The following is a 14,721-nucleotide window of genomic DNA, read 5'->3' on the forward strand; positions in this document are numbered from 1 at the left end:
AAATGCGTAATGCACATGGCGGGCCGAACCGATCGGTTTATCATCTCAGTATCAGTATCAGTAGCTCAAGGAGGCGTCACTGCGTTCGGACAAATCCATATACGCTACACCACATCTGCCAAGCTGCAGATGCCTGACCAGCAGCGTAACCTAAAGTGCTTACTCAGGCCTTGAGAGAAAAAGAAGTAAATGAATATTTATATATATTATAAAAAAAAGAAGATAAAAATAAGAATTGAACAAATAAAGAAGTAAATGAATATCTAAATATATCATAAAAATAATAGATAAATAAAAATTGAACAAATAAAGAAGTAATTATGTTTAAAAAAAATAACAATATGATAATGATTATAATAATAATAATAATAATAATGATAATGATCATCGTCGTCATCATCATCAAATAAAAAGACATCTCATCCGAATGACAATATAGGCTTACATGCAGTTTGATTTTCCAGTCAAACTTATAATGATAATGATCATCATCATCATCGTCATCATCAAATTAAAAGACATCGCATCCGAATGACAATATAGGCTTACATGCAGTTTGATTTTTCAGTCAAACTTATTTGGGAGAAAAGGACGAGACTGGGACTGATTCGACCCCAGACCCTCACGGGTTGGCAGATAATTCAGTAAGCATCTTAACCATTCTGCCTAACTTCCTCAAGTTCTATAACCCCGGTCTCCGATCTTGCGTGTGTGCACTGGCACGAACAAACGCTTAATTTTTTCTTCAGTCTCCTCGATTTATGGCACATCCGATACGTAAGCAATGAAGGCATTTAATGCGGAAATGTGCAGTGAAATAACTTGAGAACATTTTCAACTTGAACGGCTTTTACTGAAGTGTGCATGTAATGATCCCTACCAACAACAAGACATTGACCTACTCGAGGCAGTCCAGAGACGAGCAGCCAGATTTGTACTGAGACGCTGACGGGCGCAATAGCCGAGTGGTTAAAGCGTTGGACTATCAATCTGAGGGTCCCGGGTTCGAATCACGGTGACGGCGCCTGGTGGGTAAAGGGTGGAGATTTTTACGATCTCCCAGGTCAACATATGTGCAGACCTGCTAGTGCCTGAACCCCCTTCGTGTGTATATGCAAGCAGAAGATCAAATACGCACGTTAAAGATCCTGTAATCCATGTTAGCGTTCGGTGGGTTATGGAAACAAGAACATACCCAGCATGCACACCCCCGAAAACGGAGTATGGCTGCCTACATGGCGGGGTAAAAACGGTCATACACGTAAAAGCCCTCTCGTTGCATACGAGTGAACGCAGAAGAAGAAGTACTGAGACGCTACCGAAACACCTCAAGCGTATCAGCAATGCTACAAGACCTTGGATGGCCCTCCCTGCAACTGATCGGCGCCAAACAGCCAGACTGACCATGCTGTATAAAATCAAGCATAATTATGTTAGCATGGATTTGCTGAAAGAAAAACTGGTACCACAACCACCACGACAGCGACGCACCCACACTGAGCAGCTGGAGCAAATCTTCTGCAAAACTAGATATAGGCAGGCTGGTTTCCTCCCACGTACCATCTGGGACTGGAACGCCTTGCCTTGCCCCAGAGAGCTGTGGAGGCTAGCTCAGTCGACACCTTTGTGTCGATGGTCTCCAGGATATAAATACCAGAATAACACTTTATTTTATTTTATTGTTATTATTATTATTAACTTGAAGAAACCTCAGACCTAAATGTATCTTCCGCAGACCCCCCTTTATACTGTGATAGAATAGTTAGGTATTGACTGTGATCACTCAACGGAAGGAAGGAACATTAATTAATTATTAAAATTGACACTCCGCATAATACCGAACCCCAAATTTATTCCTTTTACAACAGCATAATGTGAACTATGATATAGGCTGAGAGACACTGAAACAGAGATCAATTTTCAGCAAAATATTCATCTGTTTTGCATTATATCCTGGGATTTGCAGGACACATATCGAAATTTGATTTTCCTGATATTCAATAAGTCATTTTATTGGTCAGGCATCTGCTTAGCAGATGTGAGTGTATCAGTCGTATATGGATTTGTCCGAACGCAATATATGATGCCTCCTTGAGGAACTGAACTTATACATTTATTTTGACAAAGAACTGAACAGATCAAGACTGTTTCTGATTTGGCTGGGTTCTATTACCAAAGCTTTTTTACTTTTTTTTTTATCCGTTTTTTTTTTCTATCTTTTTTTTTTCTTCTCCAGTTTCCCGAGCCTTCCGTTTCTCAACTGCCGAAGGACTGATGCTTCACTGGGCTGTGTTCGGGCGAATCCATATACGCTGCACCACATCTGCCTGAACAGCAGCATAACTCAACGCGCTCAGTCAGGCCTTGAGTGCATGTCTGCCAGTGTATATTTGTGTACTTATCAAAGTGGATTTCTTCTGCAGAAATTTGCCAGTGGAGGACAAACTTTTTTTTTCGTGGATTCTTTTTCAGTGGGCCAAGACCGTGCTTCATACGGGACCCCGGTTTATCGTCTCATCCGAATGACTGGACTCACAGTCTGATTTTTCCAGTCAAACTTTACTAGTAGAAAGGGCCGATTGAGCGGGAATCGAACCCAGCCCGAAAATGCAAATGAGCGTCGATTTGACCATTTTGCAACCTTCCTCTTGTAAAAACGAACAAAACGCTTTGAAGAGTTTTTATCAAAAGATATATGTTAATGAAAAAAAAAAAACTTCATAAAAAAGGAAACCACAATGATGTCATCTCATCTAGGAACCACAGCAAATGGCAGACATGTCAGAGCATCACGTTTAGAAAATGTGAATTCTGACCGTGCACCATTTTACATTCGTTACTTTGTCGTAAAATTGAAACTTTTCACATTGAACTTATTTTACACTTTTTCTGTCGGCATTATACTTCAGTACAAATTTTTACTTTTCTATAATGTTCTTTTGGTCTTAATATTTACATTACCGTGTTCTGAAAGCTTTAAATCTTTTAACGACATTAGAACTTATTTTGCGACTTCCTCATGCACTGTATGTCTCAGCAACTTGCGCCTTTCATTCACGCAATTTAGTCCTTTCTAACTGGCATAGAACACTCAGCAGTAACCTAGGGGTGTATAAAGTACATATTTTCAATATTCTATACATAATTCTGCGAAATGAAGAGGAGGAGAGAGGAAAATCAGGATTTTGAAGTGCGTTAGATATTTTTACACATTGGATTGCTTCCCTTGGCCAGGCAATTTCCCGGTGGCCCAGCTGGTGAAAAAGTTGCCTACTTGAGCAATATTCGTCGATGACACATTGGCAGTATTACACTGAGGACATGACAGTGCCTGACACTTGGAGTGATTGAAGTGTTATTGTAGCCGTACCCTATGACAATGCCGTGATCCGCTGTGATTTCAATTTATTTTAGTTTCAGCGACCAAGTCGATGATAACTTGACAGGCCATGCCGCATGCTTCAAACAAGGGCAGTGGATGCAACTAAGAGATTGTATTTTTCACACACGGATGTGACAGAGGTGCTGATACACATGTATTAGAGTGCATTGTGTTTGCATGTATAATTCGCGAGTGACTTGTTTAACAAGCGTCATTAGCCAACAGCAGGAACCCAGGATTTTATCACCTTGACTGAAGGAGACAAAGCAAGCCAGTGGAGTGGTTCATGTTTGGAAAATAAGCAACAATGGACCAGTCTGCAAAACAAGCATCAAATTCTTCAAGAATCTTCATCACAAGTGCTGTTGAAGCCAAAGACCAAGATGAAGAGGTTAAGTATGGTATTTTCATAAGATGCTGGTAGAAACCCACAAGACAGCATTACCAGTATGATTTTTTTTTTAAGAAAAAAAGATCACATGCGAAATTCATGACTCAAGTATTGACAAGCATGTGTGTACACATTGATATATATATATATATATATATATATATATATATATATATATATATATATATATATATGAACATCCACAAAAAGGTGGGAGTGGAAGTTTCATGAGTGCAAACTGGGGTCGAGAAAAATACTAAATCGGTTAGACTTTTACAGATCTGTGTTTGTGTATGCATTCACTCACATACCAGTACCATAGCAGAATCAGGCATTCGATTTCTAATCCAGTGTTACCACTATGCCAGTGATCAAAGTTTGAAGTGGCATTACTGCATGGTTTTGGGGAAATGTACTTTACTACAATTTTCTTCACCCAGGTGCGAATATCATCAATATATACCTGATTTCATCAGGGAAGATAAAATTCTTAAAAGTGGATACAGACAAATGAGCCCTGCCTTCATGTGCCAATGCCTAAGCATAGGGAATATGAGTTCATTGCCCAAATACAAGGCAGTTGCTGTAAAAGGCGATGGGGCTAACCTTTTTTTTATTAGCCTGTTACACACACACACACACCACACCACACACACACACACACACACACACACACACACACACACACACACACACACACATGTGCTAACTCACACTGGGATGAAGGAAAAAGTGAAGCTAGACTTGAAAACTTAATGGTTATTTCTATTATTGGGTCTAGTTGTCTATGGCTATAGACTTAAGAGTGTAAGTGTCAAAGCAAATGTCCCCACTGATATTACTTAAAATACCAGAAAGTTACCACTGGATATAAGAATTTCAGCACTGAGTACACATAATTTGTAGTTCAACCAACGTATATTTTTCTTTTTGGAAAATCACTTTTTTCAAGAAACCTGATAGACAAATGAGATAAATGCTTGATTTCACTTACTTGCCTGAGAAAGTGAAAATTAGTGGTTGTTAACAATAGTTATATTCTTACAACTAAAGGAAATCACAAATTTCATTGGCTGTACCAACACTATTACTACGAATGACAGTATCATTAATATTATTATAGACCAAGTTGCTCACATGCTATTAGAATCTGTTTTATGAATTGTATATATCAAAAGTTCTTTCAGTTTCATACAGTCAAGCTCACAACACCGTGATAGAAATTATGGGCCTTGTATTAAAAAAAATTAAATTATGGGCCTTGTAAATACTATATCTGCAATGCTTACGCGCCACTTTGAAAGACTCCACTGACCATACCAGTGGCCTATCATTCACTGTTCACCCAAAAACTTACCTGCTGTATGGTTCTTTGCATCAAAATAATATTCATGCATAACTGGACATACTGAACAAAACTCCCAACATGCGTTTGATAAGTGTTTTTCTGCTAAAATCTCATCTCATGCATGCCTGTTCATCATTTTTTAAATTGTAATTTTTTTTTCAGAGGTTGGAGAGGGGCAATAACATATACACGAATATTACAAAAGGGCTTTCAGACCGAGAAGCACACGACCAACTGAATGCCTTTGTAAGTGGGTTTTTCTTTTACTTGTTGCCTTGAAGAAGGGCTTGATCTCTATTGATAAAAACAGGTCCTGTATGTGATTCTTTGTATGTGTGTTCATGTGCAGATAGTACTGTTTTGTTATAATGATAGTGTCAACTCTGGTATGTTTGTTTGGTATGTGTGTTTTTGTGCATGCACGCACTCACTGTCTGTAAGTTATACATGTGTTGTGCATAATGTGTGCGTGTGTGTGCATGTTGACTGTTCAGTGTTTTGTGTGTGATGTGTTGAAGCTTGTGTGTTTGAATGCATACCTGTATGTTTTTTGCCTGTTTGATTTTTTTTTAGACATATTACATTGATCATTTTTGACACTTGGCAGCTTTTCAGTCTCTGTTTCTGCACTTCCCTATTCAGGATGCCACATCACAAGAAAAACATAAAATGATGCAGTAGCACTTTTCGTGGACATTTTTCCAATCTGGCATATTTTACTGTTACGATTCAAGTATTGCAAGGGATAGCAAACATTTATTATTGGAAAATTGTTGGACATCATGACAGTCTCTGTTTCTCATCACCATATATTGGTGGTTTAGAGTAGACTCAGGTTTGCGGGAATATGAAATGCAATGAAGCCATTAAAGAATCTATTTGAATATATAAAAAAAAAAAATATGTGTGAATGTATGAATTCAAAATGGAATGCTAAATATGCTGCATATAAATATTCGCAAAGCCCCCCCAAAAGTTGCAGTTCAACAACAAAGATGATACATATGTAGATGTAATGGTTGTGGATTTTAAAGCAAAGGTCATTGTAATCAAAAAAGGGAGGAAGGTGGCAGAATGGCTAGGATGCTCGTCTGCCAAGAAGAGAGTGTGTGAGGATCTGGGTTGGAATTCCACTTCCACCCTTTCTCCCAGGTGACTGGAAAATCAAACTGAGCATATACTATAGTCATTCGGATGAGATGATGAACGGGTCCCATGTGCAGCACTTAGCGCACTGAAAAAGAATCCATGGCAACGATAGTGTTGTCCTCTTGCAAAATTCAGTAGGAGAAATCCACTCTGATACTGATAGGTACACAAATAAAAATGCAAGCACTCAGGGCCTGACTAAGCACGTTCGGTTGTGCTACTGGTCAGGCATCTGCCTGGCACTAGTGGCAGATGTGGTGTCGCCGTGGAATTGTCAAAACTCAGTGATGCCTCCTTGAGAAAGTGAAACTAAGTCAGTAAAACTATTACATTTTTTTTTTTTTTTTTTTTTTTTTTTTTTTTTTAATAATCATTTTATGATCTAACCTTTTCTTCTGTTGTGTGCTTTTGACAATTTGAGATTAGACAATTACGCATGTGCAGAACGCTTAACCATATCCAGATCATCACTTTTATTCTCTAACGAAGCAATGAAAGTGGGTTGAAGGTAGTGTAAATGTGGAGATGGGCTTTTTTTTTTTTTTTTTTTTTTTTTTTTTAATAATGCAATCTCTCAGGAATAGTAGTATGGATTTGTCAGCACTTCTTTTAATGGAATTTGAAGAATACAACTCAAATTTTATTTTCAGGACTACTGGCTAGTGCTATGATTGCTGTGCATGGAATGATGTTGGAAACTGCATACTGTATTTTGTGACCCAGTGTTAACAAATTTTGAGAGATCACACAAACAAAGAAAGATGATAATGATAATGTTATAAAAGAGTGCTGTTTTGTCTGGCAACTTGTGAAATTTCTGTTGGGAAAAGAGAATAAAAATATTAAAATAAAAACAACCAGACTAGTGCTCACTGTTTCATGTTTTCATGATCAGATGATGGTAACAGTTTACATCACCTGTTTCTGAAAAGGTGATCATGTTTCATTTTCTGTTTATTTATTTACAAATGTATTTATTTGTTTATTTATTTATTTCATTTGTTTGTTTATTATGCAATCAGTATATTTTTTTCATCACAGCAGCAGTTCTGGGAAATGACTGTTTGATAGTGTGCTCCTTTTCAACATTGGTTACACACACACACACACACACACACACACACACACACACACACACACACACACGCACACACACTCACACATGCACATGCACATGCACATGCACAAACCCAGTGTTTTAGCCATCATTATCATTTTCTTTCCTGTTGGGCCCCACCCTCTTTTTTTTTTTTTTTTTTTTTTTTTTGTGGCCTCAGTTGTATGCAGGTCATGGAGCACCCGCATTTTTTTTTCCCTAGTGCTTCACATGCCTTTTTTACTGCCCCACACCCCAAAACAGAGATCATTTTTTAGTGCTTCACATGCCTTTGCTGGCCAAAAAAGGTAAAAGAAAAGAAATCCACATTATTTTTTCATCATTTCTCATTTTCAGTAGTTCCAATAGCACTCAAAGTCAAATGCCTAGGTACTTATGACAGATACTTTTATGCTGTGTTTGACTTTTTGTAACATGATTACACAAAATGTAATGATTGTTTTGCTTTTTCCCCTATATCCATTAGGTATCCAAAGGACCAGGACAGCATAAGGACATACAGTATGGATTGCTGTATAATATCTTGGCTGAACCAGTCTTGGCACTGAAGGTGAGCATTTTCTTTTATTTCAGCCTAGATTGTTAAGGTTTGGATTAAGGAAAATTATCAGTAGCAGTATCAGTAGCTCAGGGAGGTGTCACTGCATTCGGTCAAATCCATATACGCTACTCCACATCTGCCAAGCAGATGCCTGACCAGCAGCGTAGCCGAACGCGCTTAGTCAGGCCTTAAGAAAAAAAAAAAAATAATAATAATAACAATTATAATAATAATAATAAAAATTAAAAAAATAATTAATAAATAATAAAATAAAATAAAGTAAAAAATAACATTTAAAAAAAAAAATAAAGTAAAATAATAATTATTATTATTATTAAAAAAGAAAAGAAAAAAGAAGCAAATAAATAAAAAAATGTTTTAAAGTGAATAATTATTATAAAAATAAAATAGAATAGATAGATAAATAAATAAAATAATAGATGAATACATAAAAATACTACTACTACTACTACTACTACCAATATTTAAAAGGCGCAAAATCTTGATTACCACCGTGGCGAAGCGGTTTATGTTGCGGGCTGACAGCTGATGGATATGAGTTCAATTCCCTGCGGAGGTGGGGTTTTCGGCCTGTGACCGGCCCCTACCCAAAGTTAGAATTGAAATGGGAAGACTTCGGCTACACAGTCGAGTATCTTCCATTTCAGTTTTCATGGATATGTCTTTGGGTGTGTTGCTCAAATGTCTTGACCAGCATTGCAAGTGTGTATCATTCGGGTCTGGTTAATGTCAGGATATCATTATGACAGGAAGCGTAAAGCACAAACTTGTCACATAGTCCCAAACATGATAGACCTACATAGCAACATTGTCATCATCACCGTCCTCCTTCTTCATCATCATTAAAAAAAAAAAAAAAGAAAGAAAGAAAAGTCCCCAATTCTGTGGCCTTTCATGCCCTGCTCTCATGGTGACCTCATTTTCAATGCCCCTCCACTTCTGTGCTTGGGGTGAAAGTCTGTCAAGGTTTTGGTGTCAGCAGATTCATGGAGGACAGTTGCCAGTGTTGGTGTGGTCTCCACTCTGGGAGAGACACGCTCAGTCTCAGTCTGACTCAGAGAGTAAGCATTTAATGTCGTCAGTAAGGGGCTTAGTAGGTGGTGTCGTAAGTACATTAAATCAGAACAGGCACTGCTGAACACCACTGAAGTGACTCAGCAGCAGTGCAGGGTCACCACTGGTGTGTGGCCTCCTGGTGACCTAACATTGACAGTTTCCTGTGACTGACGCTGGGACTGGGACAGACAAACCGGGGTGTGGTTGTGTATGGGAATTCAGAATGAGTCATTGAGCGGTGTGAGAGTAATGCTATTAAAACAGTGCAGGTGATGGGACAGCCGAAAAAAACAAAATTGATATGATGCCAAATTTCAGTAAGTGCACCAATTGGCAAAATACATATTGCTGGTACAATGGTAGGCAGATGTGCGTGCACAGACACACACACTCTGTCAGAACGTATGGTGTAATTATGCTATCAGCATCAGATTCTAAAATTTTATTCATCAGATTCTAAGATGTTATGTAATGTATATTGTGAACATTAATCAACTGGTGATGTAAAATGTATGTTTATCCACAGAGTTTCCAAGATATGATGCTGGTGTCAAGGGATGGGCTCAACACTGTGGTGACATTTGTGATAAACGTTATATCAGCAAAGTGGCTGAGGTTCTGTGAAACTCCCAAGGCACAGGTATACTTTATTTTTTGTTGAAAAAAAATGGGGAGAAAACGAGAAAAAAAAAAAAAAGAAAGACAGGGTATCCTGTAAGTTAAAGTCTTTGCTTTCCATAATTTGGGGGGTGGGGTGGGGGTGGGGGGGCTAGACTTTCAGAGGGGTCACTCTAATGACCCTCTTGCTTACATCAGTACATTAGTTTCCGTAAAGGTTTCTGAGCCAGAATGTGGCCAAGGGAAACAACTCTTCTTTGAGCAGATGAATCTTGGACTGAAGCTGTGATACATGGTTTTCACTCTTTATGTGTGTTTGTTTTATTCTGTCCCAGGGACCCTCTTGATGATCTTGCAGTACATGTATCCATTCTATTTTCAAAGTGTGAGGGACACAAATTTATTACAAGTGTTATCAGAAGCCTTGGAAAAAAAAAAGCCACAATGACAATGTTTTGTTGTTGTTTTTTTTACCTATTGACTTACGTTTGATTAACTTTCAGTTACTCATGTTGCATTCCCACTTTCACCCCCCACCCCCACCCCACCCCCCCCAAAAAAAAGTAACAAAAACATTGGATAGGAAATACTATTTTTTATATAAGAAACTGTGCAATGTAGAATTGTATTCATTGTGAGGTGCCTATATTTTTGAAACTTCAGTGGAGAAACGATTCCAGACAAGCATGCAGACTGGACGTTATGCAGAGAGGTAACCAGATAGTCTTGTTCATATTGTGAATGTGGTTGACAACAATTCCTTTTTTTTTTCTGAACAAACGGAACAAAAACTCAATGATGTAGACAAGTTGTCCCTTCGCTGTATTGTTGGTCTTGTGCCGTGATATTGTGCCTTCACTGAATTGTTGGTCTTCTGCATTAATAAAGTAACAAGAATGATAATGATAATTCATGAAAATAAAATGAAAAGAATGTTAAAAGGAATGTACACAGCGCTTAATCTTGTCCAGAGTCGAGTCAAGGCGTTTTGACACCGGTAATTCACACACATTCACATTGTTGTCTGACAGAGTGTGTGGTTGACGAGAGAACTGGTCAAACAAAACGTGAAAGATGCTGATGAGTTGTATCTCCTACTGCTACGCCAGGTTGTAGGTAAGTGGGTGTCACAGATAACACATTTACATTTTGGCAGCAAGCATGCGCTGTGATGTGCATGGGTTTAGTGCCTATTGTTAGTTAGTTGATTATGGTTGAGTTGGAAGACTAAATGGTGTCAGACATTTTTCAGTAATTCATGCTAGGGATCGAAAAACGTGTTTCTTGAGGTTATGATGTTAATATGTTTGTTTTTGCTCTTTTTTTTTTTCTTTTTTTTTTTTCTCTCTTCTTTTTTTTTTTCACGGAAGACGCCATTTTGTTTGTTTACTGAAAAATAAATATTTGATTATGCGATTGTTTAAAGACATGTGACTGCATAGCCAGGATGATAGAATTAACCTTGACCTTTTGCTTTTCAATTACTGTTCTCGGTGTGGACGCTTTTTGCTTACCAGAGACACTAAGAAAAAGAGGATTCACGTGTATAAGTCTTTTTCTTTTTTTCTTTTTTTTTTTGACCCCATAATTTTTGTTGATGCTGGTCACTGCATGATATTGAGTTTAGGGGTGGGGGCGGAGGGAGGAATGGATTGATGTTAACCCCTTCAGTGCCCCGGACGTAAATTTTCATCCCCTTTAAAAAAGTGTCCCAGGATGGAAATTTTAGTCTGGATCATTGTAGGAAATTTCCTGTCACAAAATGACAAAATCATTTCAAATTCATATGAAAAAGGTATAATTGGATAGTCTGTTTCTTTTCCTTTCCGAAAAGTATAGGCTATACATACTTTCTTTTAGTAGTTTGCATGCTAGAATTTATCTTAATCATTACCCAGGTGACCAAAACATCCCTTAGCAAATAGTTGTCACTGAGCATAAGATAGCCTTGTCACTGAAAGGGTTCAATTTGCTTTGTCTTTCCATGGGAAGAGAAGAGGGTGGTGGTTGTGATGTTGCTTGTTAAGTTGTATGTTACTGTTCACTTCATTAAAAAAAAAAAAAAAAAAAAAAATTACACATGCCTAATCGTGACCCACTAGTGCAGACTCCGGCAGGGGTCTGACATTCCTGTCGTGGAAGACAATACAATTTCCAAACAGGATTGTTAAAATATTTATTGTATGCCATTGTATGAAGACACTCTGGAATGTTATAGATATTTTTGTTGAAGAGAAGGTTTACTTGCAATATTACTGACTTTCCACCTGTGCCTATTTATGTCTGCTGGAAAAGAAAAAAAAGAGAAACCTTTACAATGCTCATTTGCACACACTGCAGCTGAGTGAGTGACTGAGTCAGGATGTTAGATTGTGTAAGGTGTTTACATTGGTGTTGACTTCGCTTCATGTTGTGACAGGGGGGGACTTGTCGTCACGAAACATCTGGCTGGCTGAGAGTATGCTGGATATGTTTCTGGAAAACAGGTGAGTTTACTTTTCACATAAGTTGGAAACATTTGGGAGTGATGATGAATATTGTATTTTGAAATGTTAAAGTGGTAACTCGCAATATTGCTTTTTAAATATTTTTTTCCTGTAGTGAAATGTAGAATTGCAACATTGTGAAAAACAGCTGAATTAATATTTCACATTAGTTATGAACATTTGAGAGTAGAGTACTTTGTATTTTAACTCACTGCGGACAATGGAACGCTATAGCGTTCGACAATTAAAATTTTTTCCACGTTTTCCTCATGGGGTAGTATAAAAATCACAGCTACACCGGGCATTGCGAACGTGTCAAGGGTCGAATGGAAAGTTTCTTTGTAAGGTTCCATAACTGTACAATCGTTGGCCAGTTGTTGACCTTGGTACCCGACATGACAAGCTAATCTGCATACGTATCGAAATGGCATCGCAGGCAATACAAGTGAAAATTTTTGGAGCAAACTAGATCACGACAGCGGCTTTTTGCTGCTGCTTAAGTGATTGAAATGCTTCAAACTGATTGATTAAAGTATCTGCAGTGAAGAAAGCTACCACCAAGAAGGTACTGACAGTGACTCAGCTTCTGAGGGCTGTGAAGAGAGGGAGGGGGTGGGCGTACACACAACGTGAGAAGAGGGGTCAGTGGGTCAAGTACAGGGAGTTTCATTCAGTTACTTTGTGTTTTGTATTTTTTGTGATTTTTTTTCCTAACCCTAACAAATGTATCGTCTGCAGGGGAAAACAAGGGAGAAAACTTTGTCCGGAGTGAGTTAAAACGTAACAGCATTAGCTAGCAAAATTGTTTATGAATATATTTTCTTACTGTAGAATGTAGCATCATGACACTGAATCAGGTATGCTGCTCTGTATTTTGTTAAGGTCATATGTTTTCAAGGTTAGATTTTGATGATTGTCCGTTCTAAATTGTTTGCAAGTTGAGAGAAGAGAGTCAAAGGGACTCTTTCTCAAAACACCATATATATGTTTATCTTTTAAATTGAGAGTGTGCTTCTCTTGCACCATTAACAGTCTGTAGAAGACAGAAATTTGAATTTGATCATTTGTTTATTATTTTACTATGTTTCTTCGGTAATAACTCCCATCATTTTTTCTCTTATTTGCCTTCTGTAGGTCCTGGTTAGAAAAAAGCTTCAGTCCTCGAGAACTTGTGCCCAGTGTCGTGTATACCTATCTGCGGCTCATCATCGATCACAAAGACTCTGCTTACTCTGTGCTCAGACAGAGAGAAGTGGAACTGTGCATTACACTTTTGAGAGAGAAGGTGATCATTATTTTGTTTATTTGATTGTGCGCTTTTTCTTTTGCTTTTATTTCCTTCTTTTTTTTGTTGTTGAAAATTTGTGTTATATGATTTGTTTGTCTTATGTTTATTGTTAGGGTATTTGATTTTTACTTTACCAAGCAATAGATCATAATTGAAATGATGTTGGCACATGTAGTAAAGAAACATTGTTTATGATGTATGGATGGAAACAGAAGAAAAAAAAAACAGGAAAAATGTAAGCAGTGAATTAATCGTCCTATTTGAATGACATGCACATATGCCCATATATACGCTTGTGTGCATGGATGCACATACATGCACCGTTAAAAACTATTAAGACATTTAAAAGCAAGAAAGTGTGTAAGAGTTGAAAGTATATATATCACTGTTCTCTGACATAGGGTATGTGTGACATTAGATATTGCATTTCTGCTCCTCCTGATTACAGTTAATTACTCGAGGAAGAGGAGGAAAAAATGTCTTTGTATTTAAACAAACCCAACTTCTGCTGCAAATTATTTTGATGCCATTCAGATTTATCTTTTAATTGCATTTCAGTAAAAAAAAAAAAAAAAAAAAAAGACTCCTTGTTTAAAATCATTTTCAACTGTAAGTTTTCTGTTTGCCGTTTTTCTTTTAAAGACATCTTTTTAATTTGCATTTCACTGTCGACAGTGGGCCGATTGCATGGTGATTGGTCGAGACTTGGTGCGTCTTCTGCAGCTTGTGGCCAGGATACCTGAGTTTGAAAAGTTGTGGCGAGACATTTTCCTCAACCCTTCAGTCCTTGCCCCCAACTTCACAGGTAAAGAAGCTGCCTGCCCTGGGCTTTGAAATATACAGTTAAGAACTTGCTGTGCATGTGTAATGTTTGCAAGTGTGGCTGAAACTGTGACTTCATATTTTTAATAACCTGTGAAATTGGAGCATCTTTTGGCAGCACACCATTACAAAGTACAGACACACATAAACATCTAGGCGTCATACTCCAAAATAATTGTAAATGGGATGAACGTATTAAAAGTATAATCAGTGCTGTAGCTATTTTGGTTTCTTGTCTTAAGACATACAAGTACAAGCTAAACCGGAGAACATTAGAAATTATGTAGCAATCATTCATGTTACCACATTTTGACTATGTATTGTTGGGGATAATTGCACAGATGCACATTTAAATTCTGGAAAATTTACAGCTTGAAGCATTATGAACCATAGTTGGAGCTGTTTGTGGGACAAGTTACCAAAAAATACACCAAGAATCGGGGTTATGTACACTAAGGAAAGAAGGACCAGACGCAAACTTATGCATCAAGATGGTTAATGG

The 14,721-nt window shown here is 37.7% G+C and overlaps 1 protein-coding gene across 1 annotated transcript in view; it reads left to right on the plus strand.

Moving 5' to 3' along the window:
• The first annotated feature begins 3,040 nt into the window (after positions 1-3,040).
• Positions 3,041-14,721, plus strand: part of LOC143281985 (integrator complex subunit 3-like) — a 47,041-nt gene continuing 35,360 nt past the window's right edge. The window contains exons 1-8 of the mRNA XM_076587362.1: positions 3,041-3,773; positions 5,284-5,367; positions 7,854-7,937; positions 9,532-9,645; positions 10,655-10,739; positions 12,043-12,109; positions 13,244-13,394; positions 14,073-14,202. Of these exons, the coding sequence (XP_076443477.1) occupies positions 3,690-3,773; positions 5,284-5,367; positions 7,854-7,937; positions 9,532-9,645; positions 10,655-10,739; positions 12,043-12,109; positions 13,244-13,394; positions 14,073-14,202 (799 nt within the window). The 5' untranslated portion in view covers positions 3,041-3,689. The remainder of the gene's footprint in view (positions 3,774-5,283; positions 5,368-7,853; positions 7,938-9,531; positions 9,646-10,654; positions 10,740-12,042; positions 12,110-13,243; positions 13,395-14,072; positions 14,203-14,721) is intronic.

Source organism: Babylonia areolata, chromosome 5 (assembly GCF_041734735.1).
Source record: "Babylonia areolata isolate BAREFJ2019XMU chromosome 5, ASM4173473v1, whole genome shotgun sequence".
In the NCBI taxonomy this organism is placed as follows: Eukaryota; Metazoa; Mollusca; class Gastropoda; order Neogastropoda; family Buccinidae; genus Babylonia; species Babylonia areolata.